Raw genomic sequence first — 15,395 nt, forward strand, 5'->3', positions numbered from 1 at the left:
AGGTAAAAACAAAAAGAAAAAAAACGCTTCTTTGGTTTATATAAATACAATTACTGTCTTTCCTTTGTTCATTAATAAGCAGAAATACCACTGAAATGATATGCATTCATATACACAAACTACTGAGAACTCATTCACAAAAAAGACAAGACTGCTGAGAATCTAGAAAACGTACCGCAAGACTTGAACTAACCTCGTTCACTGATACAGTCTGATTTCATGTGCATAAAATGCAGGCTACCACAAATAATCATTTGTCAACAGCCCTTGAGCATGCAAGGCATTCCTCTCATCCCTGAAGTCCTAAAGGCAAATCGATGCAAGCAACACAGCGCCCACAAGAGCTGTTTTCTCCACATTCGCGAAAGAAAAAAAAAAAAATGGCCAAACGCTTTGTGTTTGTCTTTCAGACATTACTGCTCCTTTCTTTTTTTTAAAAAACTCACTTACACGGAAGCAGATTTAATAAGGTCACAAACACAAAATAATGTTATGAAAATGTTATTAGCTTGTCATAAACTTCATTACGTTGATGCAAATTGGCTTAATTTGGATAAAAGGGAAAAAAAAAACCAACAAAAAAAACAACAACAAATTTGTATAGCTTGTCACACTACATCAGTGTCTTCAAAACCCTTAGAGGAACTCCACCACAAGACTGTAGAACACTGGGGGGGGGGGGGGGGGGGGGGGGGGGTGCTGAAACTGCACTTTTAATGATTTATTTTTATCATTCAGATATTCAAATCAAAGACAAAAAAAATCTTGGAGAGTAGCCTACAGTACAGTCAATTCTCCATGTCCAAGTGCAGAGAGAATGAACACATTGTAGTATCTCGGTACAGAGGATAATACCTGTCATGCAAACTTGACAGAGACAAACGTAAAAGATAAAAAACACCATGAACAAAATAATGTTCTTGAGGAAAGGCCCTGATTTTATCCACGTTCAAAAGTCATAAATCAACATAAATCAAGTCATAAATCAATATGATATAGTATATACACTACTGTTTATACCTCCACGCATATTACTGAATGAGCCGTACTTCTGATACTGCCATAAAAAAAGGGGAAAAAAAAAACACATTAGCTAAAGGCATCTGCCAGGATAAATCTGTGAGAACCACGGTGAACTCATACAGACTGCCGCTCCCTTCGCCCAAAGAAAACAAAGTGACTCTTTTTCATGAGCTACTGTGAATGTTGTTTTTTGTCTTTGTGTTACACACAAAAGAGCCAGGAAAAGCAAGAGCAAAAATATGTACCATGCTCCAATACCACATCATTTCCATTCTGGCTTCTGACGTTATTGTATAATGTGGGGTTTAAACCGGTCCCATAATATCACCAATGAGACCAAAGTGACACGGGGCTGAAGCTTACTGGGTATTCAGTACTGAGTTTTTGTTTGTTCGTTTTTTTGTACTCACTGATGCTCTGGTTTGTAAGGTACAGACTATGGCCTACAACAAGGCTGATGAACTCCTGAAGAGCCAGAGTGCACAAAGGATTTAGTCCAACCTTCAGAAGGAAAAAAAAAACAATGCTGCAAAGCACGGCAAAGCCCCTATTGGGTTTAATCAAGAAAGTTAGATTAGGAGTGAGACGCTGTCCTCAAAGTGTAGGTCAAGTGCACGAGATTAAAATTGGAGTTTCCCCGAGTTCACTTTCAAAATAAGATCAGGAGCTGACATAGCTGGCTGAATAACTTCTGATGTCGAAGCAAAAACGTCCAAGAGCCTTTTTAATAAAGGCTTGTGCTAGTCATTTAATTGGTTGGTTCATGAACGGAATCTGAATGTACCTGGTGTAAAACTAATCGTGACCTTGATCCATTGAGTGTGTCTTCAATTAGGCCTCAAGTGCATTTGTCACAGAAAACGTGGCAGGTTCACTGAGCTTTGCATACAATATAAAGTAAAATAAAATAAACTTCGAAATATAAGCTTTGAAAACACTGTGCTACCAGAGACATAATTTCAATAACTACGCGTAGGTAGGTCGCTAATACCCGCGGGTTTAGGTCGCTAATAACCAACCAAATAAGTCATACACAAATGTTTTCGACACTCAACTTGTCTCTGAGCTGCAGGTTAGGTAGTAGTTTAACTGGTGTTATTTTGATTGCTCTTTGCTAATGCCGGGCTAATTTTCAAGAAGTATTGTAAATCACCAGGAAAGATGGTCAACAAACAGAACAATGGAGAAATGTGTTTGTGTTTCGTAATCACTTACCTTGGTAATCCATCTTGTATCTCTCTCAGCAGCTTTTTCTTTGTAAGAACTATCCTGAAAGTAAATCCTAGTAAGCCTAGTTGACAATATATAACTAGTCTATCTGAAGTTAGGGTTGCTTAGCGTTGTAGCAGCTTAGTTACGTGAAGTGTAGCAGATTAGCTAACAACTAGTTATGATATTGCATGCTTTCTTTATATTTGGGACACACACACAAAAAAAATATTTCAAGCTATTAGGATGTTTGTTTTAACCAAGAAAAATGCTACTGTGTTACTATTAATTATTTCAGTTTATTACACGGCTTTGTTGAAATACTCGATTCTGATTGGTCAATTAAGGCATTATACAGTCTGTTATTTCTGTATAGCAGATCGCAGGTATGTACAACAGACCGTTGCTATGGAACTATTTTTTTAGCGGAAGCAATAAAATCATTTTTAAATCAATAAAATCATTTTTAAGTCAGTATCCTAAGTAAAATTATTGATCACATCAGTAAGAAGCTGTGTAATAAGCGGAATAATGTACAGCGAGCCGGTCATTATAGCGAAATAAACCCCTTCAGGATGATTCAAGACCCCTCTGCTTCGCGTCGGGATCCTGCATCACCCCATCGGCGTGAATTTCGCGATAATGACCGACTCGCTGTGCATTATCCCTTACTTATTACAGGGTTCCCCAGAACGCTTCAGAAAGTTCCATTGATCTGAATGGGCCATTCCAACATTCAGAGGTCTGATATTTCTTGATAATTGAAATTTAATGACCGCTGCCATTGGCAAGGGTTTTGTGCTTGTTATTCACATCTTTAATACCATTCCGCAAGTAGTGCATTTACGTACCGTACCGGAAATTAATGTTTTGTTATTTCATGTTTTGTTAGTTTTGTTATTTCTAATATTGTGATATTTGCAAATGTGATTTGTTGGGCTTTAGACAGAAAACAGTCCCGCGCGTGGCTCTATACACAACACCTGCAACTTTAAAGTTCTATTTGCAAGAAGGACTAATTTTCTCAGCGGAAGCCATGAAAGGGCAATACAATAATTAATATGAAATATTGTGTGAGGTTTCTTTCATCATTTTGGAAAGTAACCGCATAATAAGCCGGATAATGTTTCCGTTTATTATACGGCTGCGCGTCGGGGTCCTGTTCGTCCTGTCGCGATTTATTTTTCGATAATGACCGGCGGATTATACTTATCCCTTACTTAATAGATACATCGGTGGCTAGTGAATAGAATCATGAAGCTAAAATGTTGACCGACTTCTAAGGAAGCAACACCGTAAAAACCACCGTGATCCAAAAGACAGACATTGATGTTAATCCTTTATGAGGATCGCCACTGCATATTGGATTATGCAGTGATTCGCCATGCGTCACTCACTCGTTTCATACATGAAGAACATGTGGGAGTGCTTGTCTGTGTGTTCCCGTGGGCTAAATATTTTTAAGAAGCTGCTCATTTAGGACATAGCCACGTAAATCAATCCCATCTGCTGTACCTAGGCGTTTACGTCACAGCTATTAACGAGATTCTACGGGTATGGCTAGAATAGTAGGCCTTAAAGAGAGGAAGGATCGGCCTCTAACACTCGCCCACTGTTTACGTTTTGCTTGTCCACTCACTCACAATTCATTCACTTTATTACTGGCGTGTCGGTTTGACGTACATGCCTTCTGTCAGGATGAGGTGAGCTATATAGCATTAGCATTGGTGCCAAAGCGCTATACAGGTTCCTCGGAGAGCAAAGCGAGTGTTGCACTGTTACCCAATATAGTTCAAAGACACGCTTTTATCTTTTGAAATTAGATGTTCAGTATACGCAAGAGAACTATTGAACATTTACAAGTTTTACACTGTGTTTGTGCATGCGTGTCCCTGCGAATGAGCTTGTTCTAAGTGAGACTGACAGAGTTTGATCATCCAAGTAAAGGGGCGACGTGAAAACCAAATACGCCGGTGGTGGGGGGGGGGGGGGGGGGGGGGGAGTACATACAATTTACTTTACGGATGAAAGGTAACTTAAACAGCATATCTAAATATAAACAGATATATACAGATTTATTTTTTGTTGTTATGTTCTAATGTGCACGTGTCTCATTCTTTGTCTTTTCTCTTATCTGTTGAACTTTTAAAGAGAAAATGCCTGATCATCTTGTACAATGACAACTTTCCCAAAGATTAGCAATGGCATGATATATACAAGTTAATTCCCTCGGAAAAGGAGCAAACCTTATCTTTTTTAGAGCACACAGATGAGCTTTTATAAAACACTTTATTTATATAATCAGTGATAAAGTACAGACATTCATCTAGCTCGGCCAAACAAATGCTGAATAGACACTCAGTGGTTGCTCTTTTCTTGTACGTTGATAGCACTGATTGGTGTGGAAAGCAAACACTACGCTGTGTTTGGAGTGTCACCGAGATTCATTGAACATGCCATGATGAATTGTTGATAGAATGACTGGTTGGTGGTAACATTAGTCAGTGGCTTTCTTTTAAGTCAGTCCACTCCATTTATACACAAAGAAACATACGGATATACACACACCCACATTGATTCATTTATTTTAACATATATATGTGTGCATGCATGTGTATGTGTATGTGTATGCAGTGTTGTATGGTTTTTTAATATCAGAGCACAATAAACATATAATTACAAACATTTTTGATTCAAAGGATTGTGTCTGTTGTTTGACCTGTCAGTCACGAAAACGTAGCCTTGAAATCGTCTTGCAATATTGTATGAGCAGTTATGGCTGAGCATACTAAACTGACAGCCATAAAACAGTTAAAAATAGACATGTATACACAAGAGTTTATTTGCTTTTCCTAACAAGCAGCATGGCAGAACCAATAGGGAGAATGGAATCTCGGTCAAGGGTTATTCCTGAGTGCTCATTGGCTCCCTCTGAAGCAGATTCATTCGGACCCATTTAACGCTACTTTAAAACACAAACCTTAATGAACTGGCTAGGTACGGCTGAGCCTCTATCAAATGGTAAAAAGCCTAAGCCTTGAAAGTCAGTTGGAAGGGAAAGAATTCGGACTATTCAGGGAAAACGCTTTTGATTTTTTTTTATTAGGGAGTCCCCCTGCAGGGGGAGTTAAGTTAAGCAATGACCCTGAGTCTAATAGACGAAAAACTAAAAGCAGACCTTGGAACGGCCTCTAACCACAAGGCAGATTAAATACCAAATACTGTCGTTCACTCCAACGCTGCGTTTCCTCCCGGTATCAGCAAACCGCCCTTTTCCTGACCTCTCCAGTCACTTCAGGGGTGTTCTGATGATCTGATCTGACAGATGCTGTAAAGAGGTACACCCTAATCCTCTCACTGCAGGTTTCATTTTAGACCCCTCACGATGATGTTCATGTTTATTAACATGTATTCCTGGAGAAGAAATTTCTAGAAGGTTATAATGATTATAATGCAGTATGTGCTAAAAGACCCCGAGGGAAATGAGGCATTTGAGCATACAAACGCACTGAAACATAAAAAAAAAAGCAAAGATTGTGTGATAATCTGGCCATAATCACACTGAATCCCTGTCCTATTCTATTTCATCACCGCCATGGTAATAAGAGAGGGAGAATATAAAGAGGTTCATCTCTTTTTATGTACGAGATGATACTGTTGATTTCATACAGAGGAAAAAAAAAAAGTTTTACAAACAATATATTAACGTTCATCTGGGACAGCACAGCATCCCCCCCCCCCCCCCACCCCCCAAACACACACACCCTGCTCTCAGTTATGATAAATTACAAGTCTTTTATTATTACTAGTTATGGGGGGAAAACAACTCCTCCCATTTATCGTTCCAACTTAAAAAAACGAAGATGGGAACATTTCTCCAGTGGAGTGACCTTCCAAAAAAAATGAAACTTAACTTGCTATATGAATGAGTCATTGCCTTTGAGCCACCCTGCTGAAAGTCATGTAATTACTATTGAGGCCTGGGTGCAGACAGTATCTGATTACCAGTAATGGACCAGAGGTGGCGGCCCGAATCCTGCTGATCACAACCTGTGGCTTATCTTCCTCTGCTTTTTAACAACTGTCAAGGAGAATAAAGAAACATGCATCTACAACACAAGCTTTAATTTCATTCATGATCTGTGTAAGTGTAATTAGTTCCATATCATTATGATTTTATAGTCTGTTTGGTGCACTTAAACAGCTGAACAAATTGATATATATATATATATGTATATTACTATATATATTACTGCAGGCTGCAAAGACACATTGGACATGTTTGATTTCAAGTCGGCAGCAGAAGATTTTGCCACAATGAATAAAAGGAGAAAATAAAATGTTACCTAGTGGCCTATAGGCTACATTTGATGCATTGTAGGCCTAGCCTTATTTTTAAAACATGCTACAGATGTTACAGGTTATAGATGTTTCGTAATAGCCTACATTTTAGCGGCTAATGTTGAGGTGTCGCTCAATCGTTACTGTTCATTAAATAATCAAACTGATTTGAAGCCGTTGTCATTCTTTCGTCAACCTAGGTGTACATTATATTTGCGTTTGTAACGTAGACTGTTGTTGAAACGTGATTGGTAGCTTTAAAATTTGTCCGGTAAAATAATTTTTTCTGGACACTGGACCGGCGAGAAAAAATCCTAGCGGAAATCGTTCTATGTATATACATATATATCTCTATATATGCGTATACTGTGTCTGAATTTATTCCCTTACATATTTATAGGCTAATAAAAATTTTCCATCCCCCTTTTTCTCTAATAATGGTAGTATATCTAGAGAAGGGAGGCGTCTCCCAGAGTTCTTTTTTCCCACAGGGTGGAGGCCTTGACCTCAGTGAGTGAGTCATGGAACAGCAAAGGAATATTATCTGCCCAGCAGTTCAAAGACTAACACCTATACAAGAAGTCTGAATGAATATGAAATCTATTTAACCTCGACTATCAGTATGGATTCATAAGAAATATGATACTCAAATGCTGATGGACTGTAGTGTTAATGTATATTGTGTTTAGAGGGATCTATGGGAAAGAAATTTCTACCACGTGTTAAAATGGTCATCACATGCAACAGAGCCTTATTCAGCAATGGCTAAACACTGACCTCTTGTGGAGACAAACTTGAATTGCAGAATTGCACTCGATAAAGATTAATTATGGAGCACTGAACAGCTGTCTCCCGGAAATCATATTATATAATTTGCTTCAGGAAAATCAAGCTAAAGTGCTTATTGTACTACACGTGTTTGCAGGCACGACCATTGAAAAGAAACCTTAGTCGTGACTGTTAGCCGCAGTGCAAAAAATGAGACTAAAACGCTTTCTAAATCGAAGGCACAACAAGACAATTTCCATTTCAACATGTTTTATATATCCTTTTTCTTTTTCAATTCCAGCATTGATTGCAAGTGCAGCATTCTATGTAACAGTAACTCCAGCATCTGTCTTAGTGATCACTATGAAAAACACACATCTCTGGGCAGTACAGCTTATGAAATTGTCCAGTGTTAAATATACAGTTTTTTTTTTTTCAATGATATGAGTTTAAATTCATAATATCAATGCATCCTACACATCGGTAAAATTCAAAACGAACACCTGAAATGCAAGACATTACTCAAGTTATTCCGATTTCCTTAGGTCCTGAAATGCAGAGCTTTTTAGCCCAATAACCGCTGAACGTTTCACATACGTCAAATGACAAACAGAAGTCACAAGCATGAAACAAACAAACACCTATTTTCACGACAGACGGTAAATAAGAAATAAAAACAGAGACAAGTACCAGCATCATGAAATGATAAGTAAAAACAAACAAACACATTTTTAAAAAAAAAACATCAGTGTACCCTTTAAAAATCTCGCCAATTAGTGGAAAGAAATCATTGCATTCTTTTAGTGAATTTGGAATGCTTCTAAAAGTTCAAACATAGCACAAATCTCAACATATTTGTATAACAACCATTATTAAGTGAGACAAGTTCATAACGTATAGTTACATTTTTCACGTGCGAACATAACGCAACGCATCTTTGACGGTCTAGCCGAGACAAAAGTTACTGCAATAACTAAAGAGCTTGTGAAGAATGAGAGCGTGTACTTTTTTTTATGGCGAGTGAAATAAGACTTACACCCCTACAGCAGTTTGCGAGATGTCATTCACATCAACAAAAATAAGATTTCAGAGGAGGGAAAATATCAAGACTACAACTGTAACCTTTTTAAAGGCTTGTGCTGCTTGTGCCCCTGTTTCTCTCTCTCTCTCTGCACATACATATACCTGCAGGGAAGGCACCATTTCCCACCGGCACTGAGCTGATATAAAAATTAAGAGAAATGAGGTTTCTTTTTCCAGTGTTTTTAAAGTTAGCTACTGTGGCCTACAGAAGAATGTAACTCTCAGCTCTCTACTGATAATGATAGAGCTGTAAAACATTAGTGTTAACGGTTCATTCAAGAACTATTTTAAATAGACATCCAGTGCGTACATGATTGAAATGAACAAATTCAACATTTTTAAGACCTACAGTTTCCAAAAAAATATACATATATGCTTGTATGTATATGTATATATATATATGTGTGTGTGTGTAAAATATATATATATATATGTATACAGAATAGAAATGTCAGGGGTTTTTTAATCTTAGATTAGAAAGAATGGAATGATTAATAATTAATGATTAATGATTAATAATTAATGCCCTTTAAGGACTTTGAATTCGATTGAAACGATGTTGGTGTTAATCTCCACCACGCCCTCTCACAGGCCTGGACACCTGTCGGAAGACTTTGCTTTCCACGTTGACCTGAAACGTCTGACACTCCCTGCTCTCTCTCTCCGGCTTTGATAAACCTTACATTATTACCACAAAAACGAACCCTGCGAGGCTCTGGGGCATCGGTTGCGATTCCGGGCGGAGGCCCGGGTCAGGCTCGGAAGCTCCAGCTCCTCTGGAAAGGCTGGAGGGGTTTCCTCAAGGCGAGGAACATCATCTGGGGCTTGAGGCGCTGCGTTCGCTCCGGAAACACGGCCGCTTCGCTCTCCGCCGTGGGGAAACGTCTTTTATAGATGTCAGGATGAGATCTCTGAAACTGAGAGGAGGATTCATGAAAGAAAAAGACAGACAGAAAAAAGATCTAAACCTGTCTGTTTGATAGGACTTACAGGCTCATGAGATACAATACGAAAATTAACTCAGACCCCAGCCTAAACAAAACAAAATTATTCCAGATGTGAGTTTTCAGGACCAAGGAAGCACACTGAAATTATTTTCCCGAAAACCACCATCCCAGATCTCTGAGTGACGCACACTTCCTAATGCTGGTAATTTCAGTAATTAGGTGACGCAACATGTCATCATACAACTCAGCAGCGGTCTTTGCGCAATGTTGGGGTTTTTTTTTTTTTTCCACAATACAGATAATAAAAAAATTAAGGTGAAAGGTTTTAACTGTGATGTTTTATTACAACATCCAGTTTAGGTTGTTACATTCATCTATCCAGCAGTCTGGGATCATCCAGCAGTTTCGAAATTGATGTGTTGAAGTCAAAGGGTAAAATCAGCCGCGTTTTACGCAAGGACAAGGCAAAATAAACAATTCTTATGTTTTAGCATTGTGCAGATGGTCAACGAGGTAAACAGCCATATCGCTCAGATTTAATAATAATAATAATATTAATAATAATAATATTTATTTAGAACCCAGTATCACTATTTATAGTCTCAAAGGGCTTTACATGTCTATAACAAAGTCAAATCAAAATTATATCATGCATAAGTTTGAGAAAATAGATAAGTCTTTAGTCTTGTTTTAAAGGTATTGAGAGAGTTTGCTTCTCTAACTTCTTTAGGTAAACCATTCCAAAGGAAGGGAGAGCGGTAGGAAAAGGCTCAGTTGCCTCCTAATCTAATCTAATATTTACTCCAGGTCCTTTCTTTCTGTTTCTTTTTTTTTTTTTGTACCTGTTTCAGTTTCTTTTTCTTGTCCTTGACGGACATGTTCTTGTCTTGAATGATGTTTTCCAGCAGTTCGGCCATCGCTCCCTGAGAAGCAGTGACTCTCTGCTCCTCGAACTCCTCTCTGCTGATCTGTCTGCAGAAGGAACGCGACGGAGACAGCACAGAGGTGTCCGTGTCTGCGCCAGCGTATTTTATCTGCGTACGGCAGAGAAACGGGATGAAAGAGAGACCAGCTCGAGAACCAGGACCAGAACAGCAGAGCGGTCTATATCGTTAGGTATCATTAGAGTGTGATTATACTGAATATAACTGACAGTTTCGATTAAAACGGACTTGATGCTCAGTGTTGCTTTTTACTACGGTTCCAATGATTCAAATTTAAAGTCTGCTGAGGAAAGGGTGTGCGTGTTTTGAAAATAAAGATGAAAGATGAAGTTGGTCGAAATTAAAAAGGAAACGGAAACTAAGACCGTGGTGCAATGAACCCCGGCACGATATGCTTTGTGGTTTCCGATGCTTGAGCTACCAAAACCTTCAACCCTCCCATTTAAAAAGTCTTTAGATAAACGATTCATCTGCGATACCTGAAGATGTGACACGGTGAGGGCACCCTAACTACATGAAATATGACAAACAAAAACACAGCTCAGTAAACAATTTAAAAATAACACCATAACAATTACACAACAAACTACAGATATACATTCTAACTAAAGTGTTTGAGAATAGGTTCCAACACCCATAAACATCAACCATTCACTGAACCCAGTGCAGCATGAGTAGACTGTCCAAAGTCAACTTGCAGTAACTCACTAAATTCACATATTGAATACTCTTCTATTTCTTCAAATGTAAGACGACTGTCAAACCTTATTGTGATATGACAGGTATGTTCCGTGAGGAGGTCAATAATATTTGGTACATTAATTGGCACATTTTACCATATCCTGACACAAACGCCTCTGTGGCTTCTGTGGATTCAATCGATCTTTTGTCTTGTCACTTTCAATTCAGTAAGATATAATCTGTTATTCTGTTATTACAGAGCGGAACAAAGGCCCGCTACACAACGTTTGTAAGGAGAAGAGAGAGAGAGAGAGAGCAGACCTGAGCCCTGCGCAGGTGGGAAAGATGGTCCTCCACAGATCTCTGCAGGGTGGACGGCACTTTGAGGATGTCCTCGTGATGGTCCATCATAAACGTGACCAGCTTGGTGGCCAACAGCTCGTCCAGATCAACCTCGTCCGCAGAGCGCAGGATGCAGCGAGAGAAGGTCTGCACCATCTGTTCGAAAACGCGGAGCAGTTTAGACACGTTTGAAAACATCTTTCGCTCAAATCTGCATTAAAATGAAACCTTTAAAAACGCTTACTATTTCACTTACACACAACAAACAAATTGTCAAAGTATGGCTTTTTAAAGAAATCATAGACTCTCTCAACTACTACTATAATCAACCGCTTGACAATTTGTCATTTGTAATACGTCGAATCACACCACAGAGCAAGGCGTCGTCAACACACTCCAGGGTGTCTACGACCTACAGAGAACCCGTCTACTGTAACGAGAGCCTACTGGGACAGAGGACTGTGTGAGGACCGGGCCGTACCAGGGTCCGGGTTGCTATGGCGTCATTAAGGGGAGGGAGTGTGGGGTTATGGCACACTCGCCCCATCAGACGCATCAGCAGCTGCAGTTTACGGCGGTTGGCAGAGGGCAGGAGGAGGCAGCAGACCTGTAACGCTTCACTGGCAACCTGCTGCTTCTGAAGGAGACCTGGAGGGTGGAGGGTACAATCAACAGATTTCACATATTGTCTGCATTACATGATCTAGTCATTTAGGTTAACTTACATAGCAATTAATAAGAACTAACTCTGCTTGAGGAGCTGGGTTTATTATTCAAACTCTAAAAGTTGGAGGGAGGAGGAGGGGGGGGGGGGGGGGGGGCATTACAGAAATTCACAAACTAACTTCACAAAGTTTCCCTAATATGACTATTCTCCCTCTTGTGAACCTGCATTGATCACTCACCCAAAATGTTGACAAACACCTCGTACAGGTGAAAGGTCAGCAGAGGTTCTCTCAGTCTGTGGAAGTACTCAGCCACGGTTCTGAAGACATCTCTCTCAAAGCCTGGGTACATGGGCTGTCTAGCGTCACTTCCGTTGGGCCCTAAGGAAACACGTCTATGAGAATCATACTCACATATATACTGGACAGGACTAAACGTTTGAGCAATATGTTAGAACCACATTCAACACTCACAGTTTGCCAAGCATTTCATAGCTGACAGAACCCAGTGTGGCAGGTCATCTGTAAAACAGGACAGAGAGAGAGAGAGAGGGAGAGAGAGAGATAGAGGGAGAGAGAGAGAGAGAGAGAGAGAGAGAGAGAGTGAGTGAATGAGTGAGAGAGAGAGAGAGAGAGAGAGGGAGAGAGAGAGAGTGAGTGAATGAGTGAGAGAGAGAGAGAGAGAGAGAGAGTGAGTGAATGAGTGAGAGAGAGAGAGAGAGAGAGAGAGAGAGAGAGAGAGAGAGGGAGAGCGATCAAATAATGTGAGAACATAAACGTATGGTTTTCTCTTGAAACCGTCATAATTATGTATTGAACGGATGTAACTGAAATGATCTGAGCTGTTATGATGTGAACCATATTCAGCCACAGACCCAGGTAAGACTCACCTGCTTTGTTTTTCAGAATAACGACCCCTTGTTTGTTAACACTGAACACGTTGTGCATTATGTGCTTTGAATGCACGAGCGTGGCGTCCAGTACTCCATCCAACGACGATAAGCCCAAGACCCTCTGTAAACTAGGAAGGGAGAGACTTGATCAGCAGCATCACTGGCATACAAAATAGGTGTTGATCAAGCTTGTTTATTAAAGAGGAGGCTTGGCCTTGTTGACAAATGGGCTCATTTTCATAATTGACTCCTTGTAATTAGATTGTTCAATTTTCCCAACTCATTATTTCAGTAGACCAATATGAACCAGTGGTCTGGGGTTTTTTTGTTTTTTTTTTGGTTTATATATTGAAATGGAGCACACCACTGTGTTTATTTCTCAGTCTGATTAATCAAAAGTAGTTATGCGTTCTGTCTTACAGACCAGTAGCAAAAAAGGAATAAAGGGCTTCCTCATCCAGCCGCCTGTGAGAACGAACACCAAGATTCAGTATCACACAGCTGCTGGAAAATACACATGCTGGAGGAAAAGCATCTTTTAAAAAAACATTTATTGGGAAATTCACGGATGGAATTCACTTTTGGTCCAAAAGTTAAAAAAAAAAAGTGTTTGCCTGAAAAACCATCTCAGGTGGCTTCAACCACCAAGGTAAATGTCACACTGAGTCTGAATGTGAACAAAGTTAAACTTCCCCTCCAGATGTACACCGACATTATACTTACTGAGTCAGCGTCATAGACTTCCAGACCTGACCGACGTGTCGCGGTTCGATCTCTCGCCTCTGAATCAGTTTGCATCGCGGCACCTCTCCGATCGCTATGCTATGCCTCTTGTTCCAGTTCTCCGAGTTCTGCAAGAGTCAATAATCATCAAATTTCATTACAGGGAAACAAAGTTACTTAGGCAAAGGCAGAGTCCACTACTGTCAGAGAAGCGCAACAGGCAACAGACACAGAATGCAGCCTGATACATTATCAAATATCAATTTAAAAAAAAAAAAGTCTCTCTCACTAAAACAAGAGGTTTCATGGGAACATGGTCCGGTTCTGGAACCCCTTCGTAGTCGTCCCACTGTGGAATCCGTGGAAAGCTGTTGATCTCCTTGCATGGTGTTCGCTTGGGCAGAGGCTTAAGGGGAGACCGCGGGGGAAATCTGTACCATCAAAGCAGAACATCTTAATATGGAGTTTTGCACCAAAAGGAAATGTTTGAAGGGACAAACTAAAAGTAACCTTTTATGTTCTAAAATTTTCAAAAGCCACGTATTTAGTTAGGGAGTTTACATACTACTTGGCTTGCTCAAAACACGGGGCAGAAACGGTTAAAGAGATACTCTTGGCTTCTGAAATTCTGACACAGACTCAATTTGGTACAAAGGAGACTTCACATAAATGCTGATTCAACAAATTAGATCAGTTCGAAAAAAGCACCTGTACAGTTGTCCGTTGTCTTCAAAATCTTCTCTACCAAAGCGCCCTTTGATATCTTCAATGACATGGTTTTTCAAGAATTTTCTGAGCAGCTGGAGAGTCTGATAGCGCGTCACCTCTGGTCCAAAGTTATGATTGCGTTTCAGAAGTTGGTGTAGGTAATCAACGGCCTCTGATGCGGTGAAACTGTTGTCATAGCTGCGGAAATGCACCCAGTGTCTTCGCAAAGGCATACCTCCACGGAAGAGCTTTATAATTTCATTCCACTGTAACACGCGAAACACACACCTTTTTGTTAGTGAATTATAGCACGGTCTCCAACTGTTGTAGAAGTTTCTATGGAATGCGTGTGTACTTTTAACTGAAGAGTCTATGCACTTGACTTGCAAATGACATGAACATGGTAAATCATAGGCTGCTTCAGCTGACAGGACGTACTTATAAGGCGTACATAAACCTGTTTAACGAGTATATGGAAACAGCGAACAACAGAATCCTTATTTCAAATATGTGAGAAGTCTACAAAAAGAAATCGTTGAAATGGTTGCTGATCCACGAGCTTATTGGTGCTGTAAAAACACCTATAAAAGATTTTAGCAATTTATCATATCGCAAAAATATTGGAGATTTTCATCTATTAAAGCAATATATCCATCTATTTCGGAATGCAGGTGAAACAAAAAGGAATGAAAGGCAAAGACGGAAAGAGAATAGCATAACATGTTTATCTGTGTACCACGCGAATCGGCGAACGGATAAAAGTTAATGCCCAAAGAACCTACCAGTTTTGTTGCCCTATACGGACCCGGACCAATCATCTTGCCTTCCATTCTTGTTTAATACTGTTTTACGAAAAGAAGTTATTCCAAAGGAATTAAATGGTAACTATAAAACATTCCGTTTCCATATGCTAAAAACAACGCCGGACATTTCCATGTTTTCCCGAGTTACTAGGTAATAATCAAATGCCAAACAGAGTTTGAAATTCTTGACAAACATCTGAGTAATCTGATTGGAGAACGACATTAACCACATGATGTACACTCATCCCAAATATGGTGCTTCCTA

General features: G+C 39.7%; 1 protein-coding gene across 1 annotated transcript; it reads right to left on the reverse strand.

Moving 5' to 3' along the window:
* Positions 1–9,176: 9,176 nt before the first annotated feature.
* Positions 9,177–15,157, reverse strand: LOC115808302 (DEP domain-containing protein 1B-like). The gene is made up of 11 exons (XM_030769632.1): positions 15,110–15,157; positions 14,328–14,593; positions 13,909–14,050; positions 13,620–13,747; positions 12,894–13,024; positions 12,478–12,525; positions 12,244–12,384; positions 11,820–11,986; positions 11,318–11,494; positions 10,214–10,405; positions 9,177–9,341 (listed from the first exon to the last, which is right to left on the reverse strand). Exons 1-11 carry the CDS (start codon positions 15,155–15,157, stop codon positions 9,177–9,179), a joined length of 1,605 nt encoding a protein of 534 aa, XP_030625492.1.
* Positions 15,158–15,395: the final 238 nt, after the last annotated feature.

The sequence above is a fragment of the Chanos chanos genome, chromosome 3 (assembly GCF_902362185.1).
Source record: "Chanos chanos chromosome 3, fChaCha1.1, whole genome shotgun sequence".
Taxonomy (NCBI): domain Eukaryota; kingdom Metazoa; phylum Chordata; class Actinopteri; order Gonorynchiformes; family Chanidae; genus Chanos; species Chanos chanos.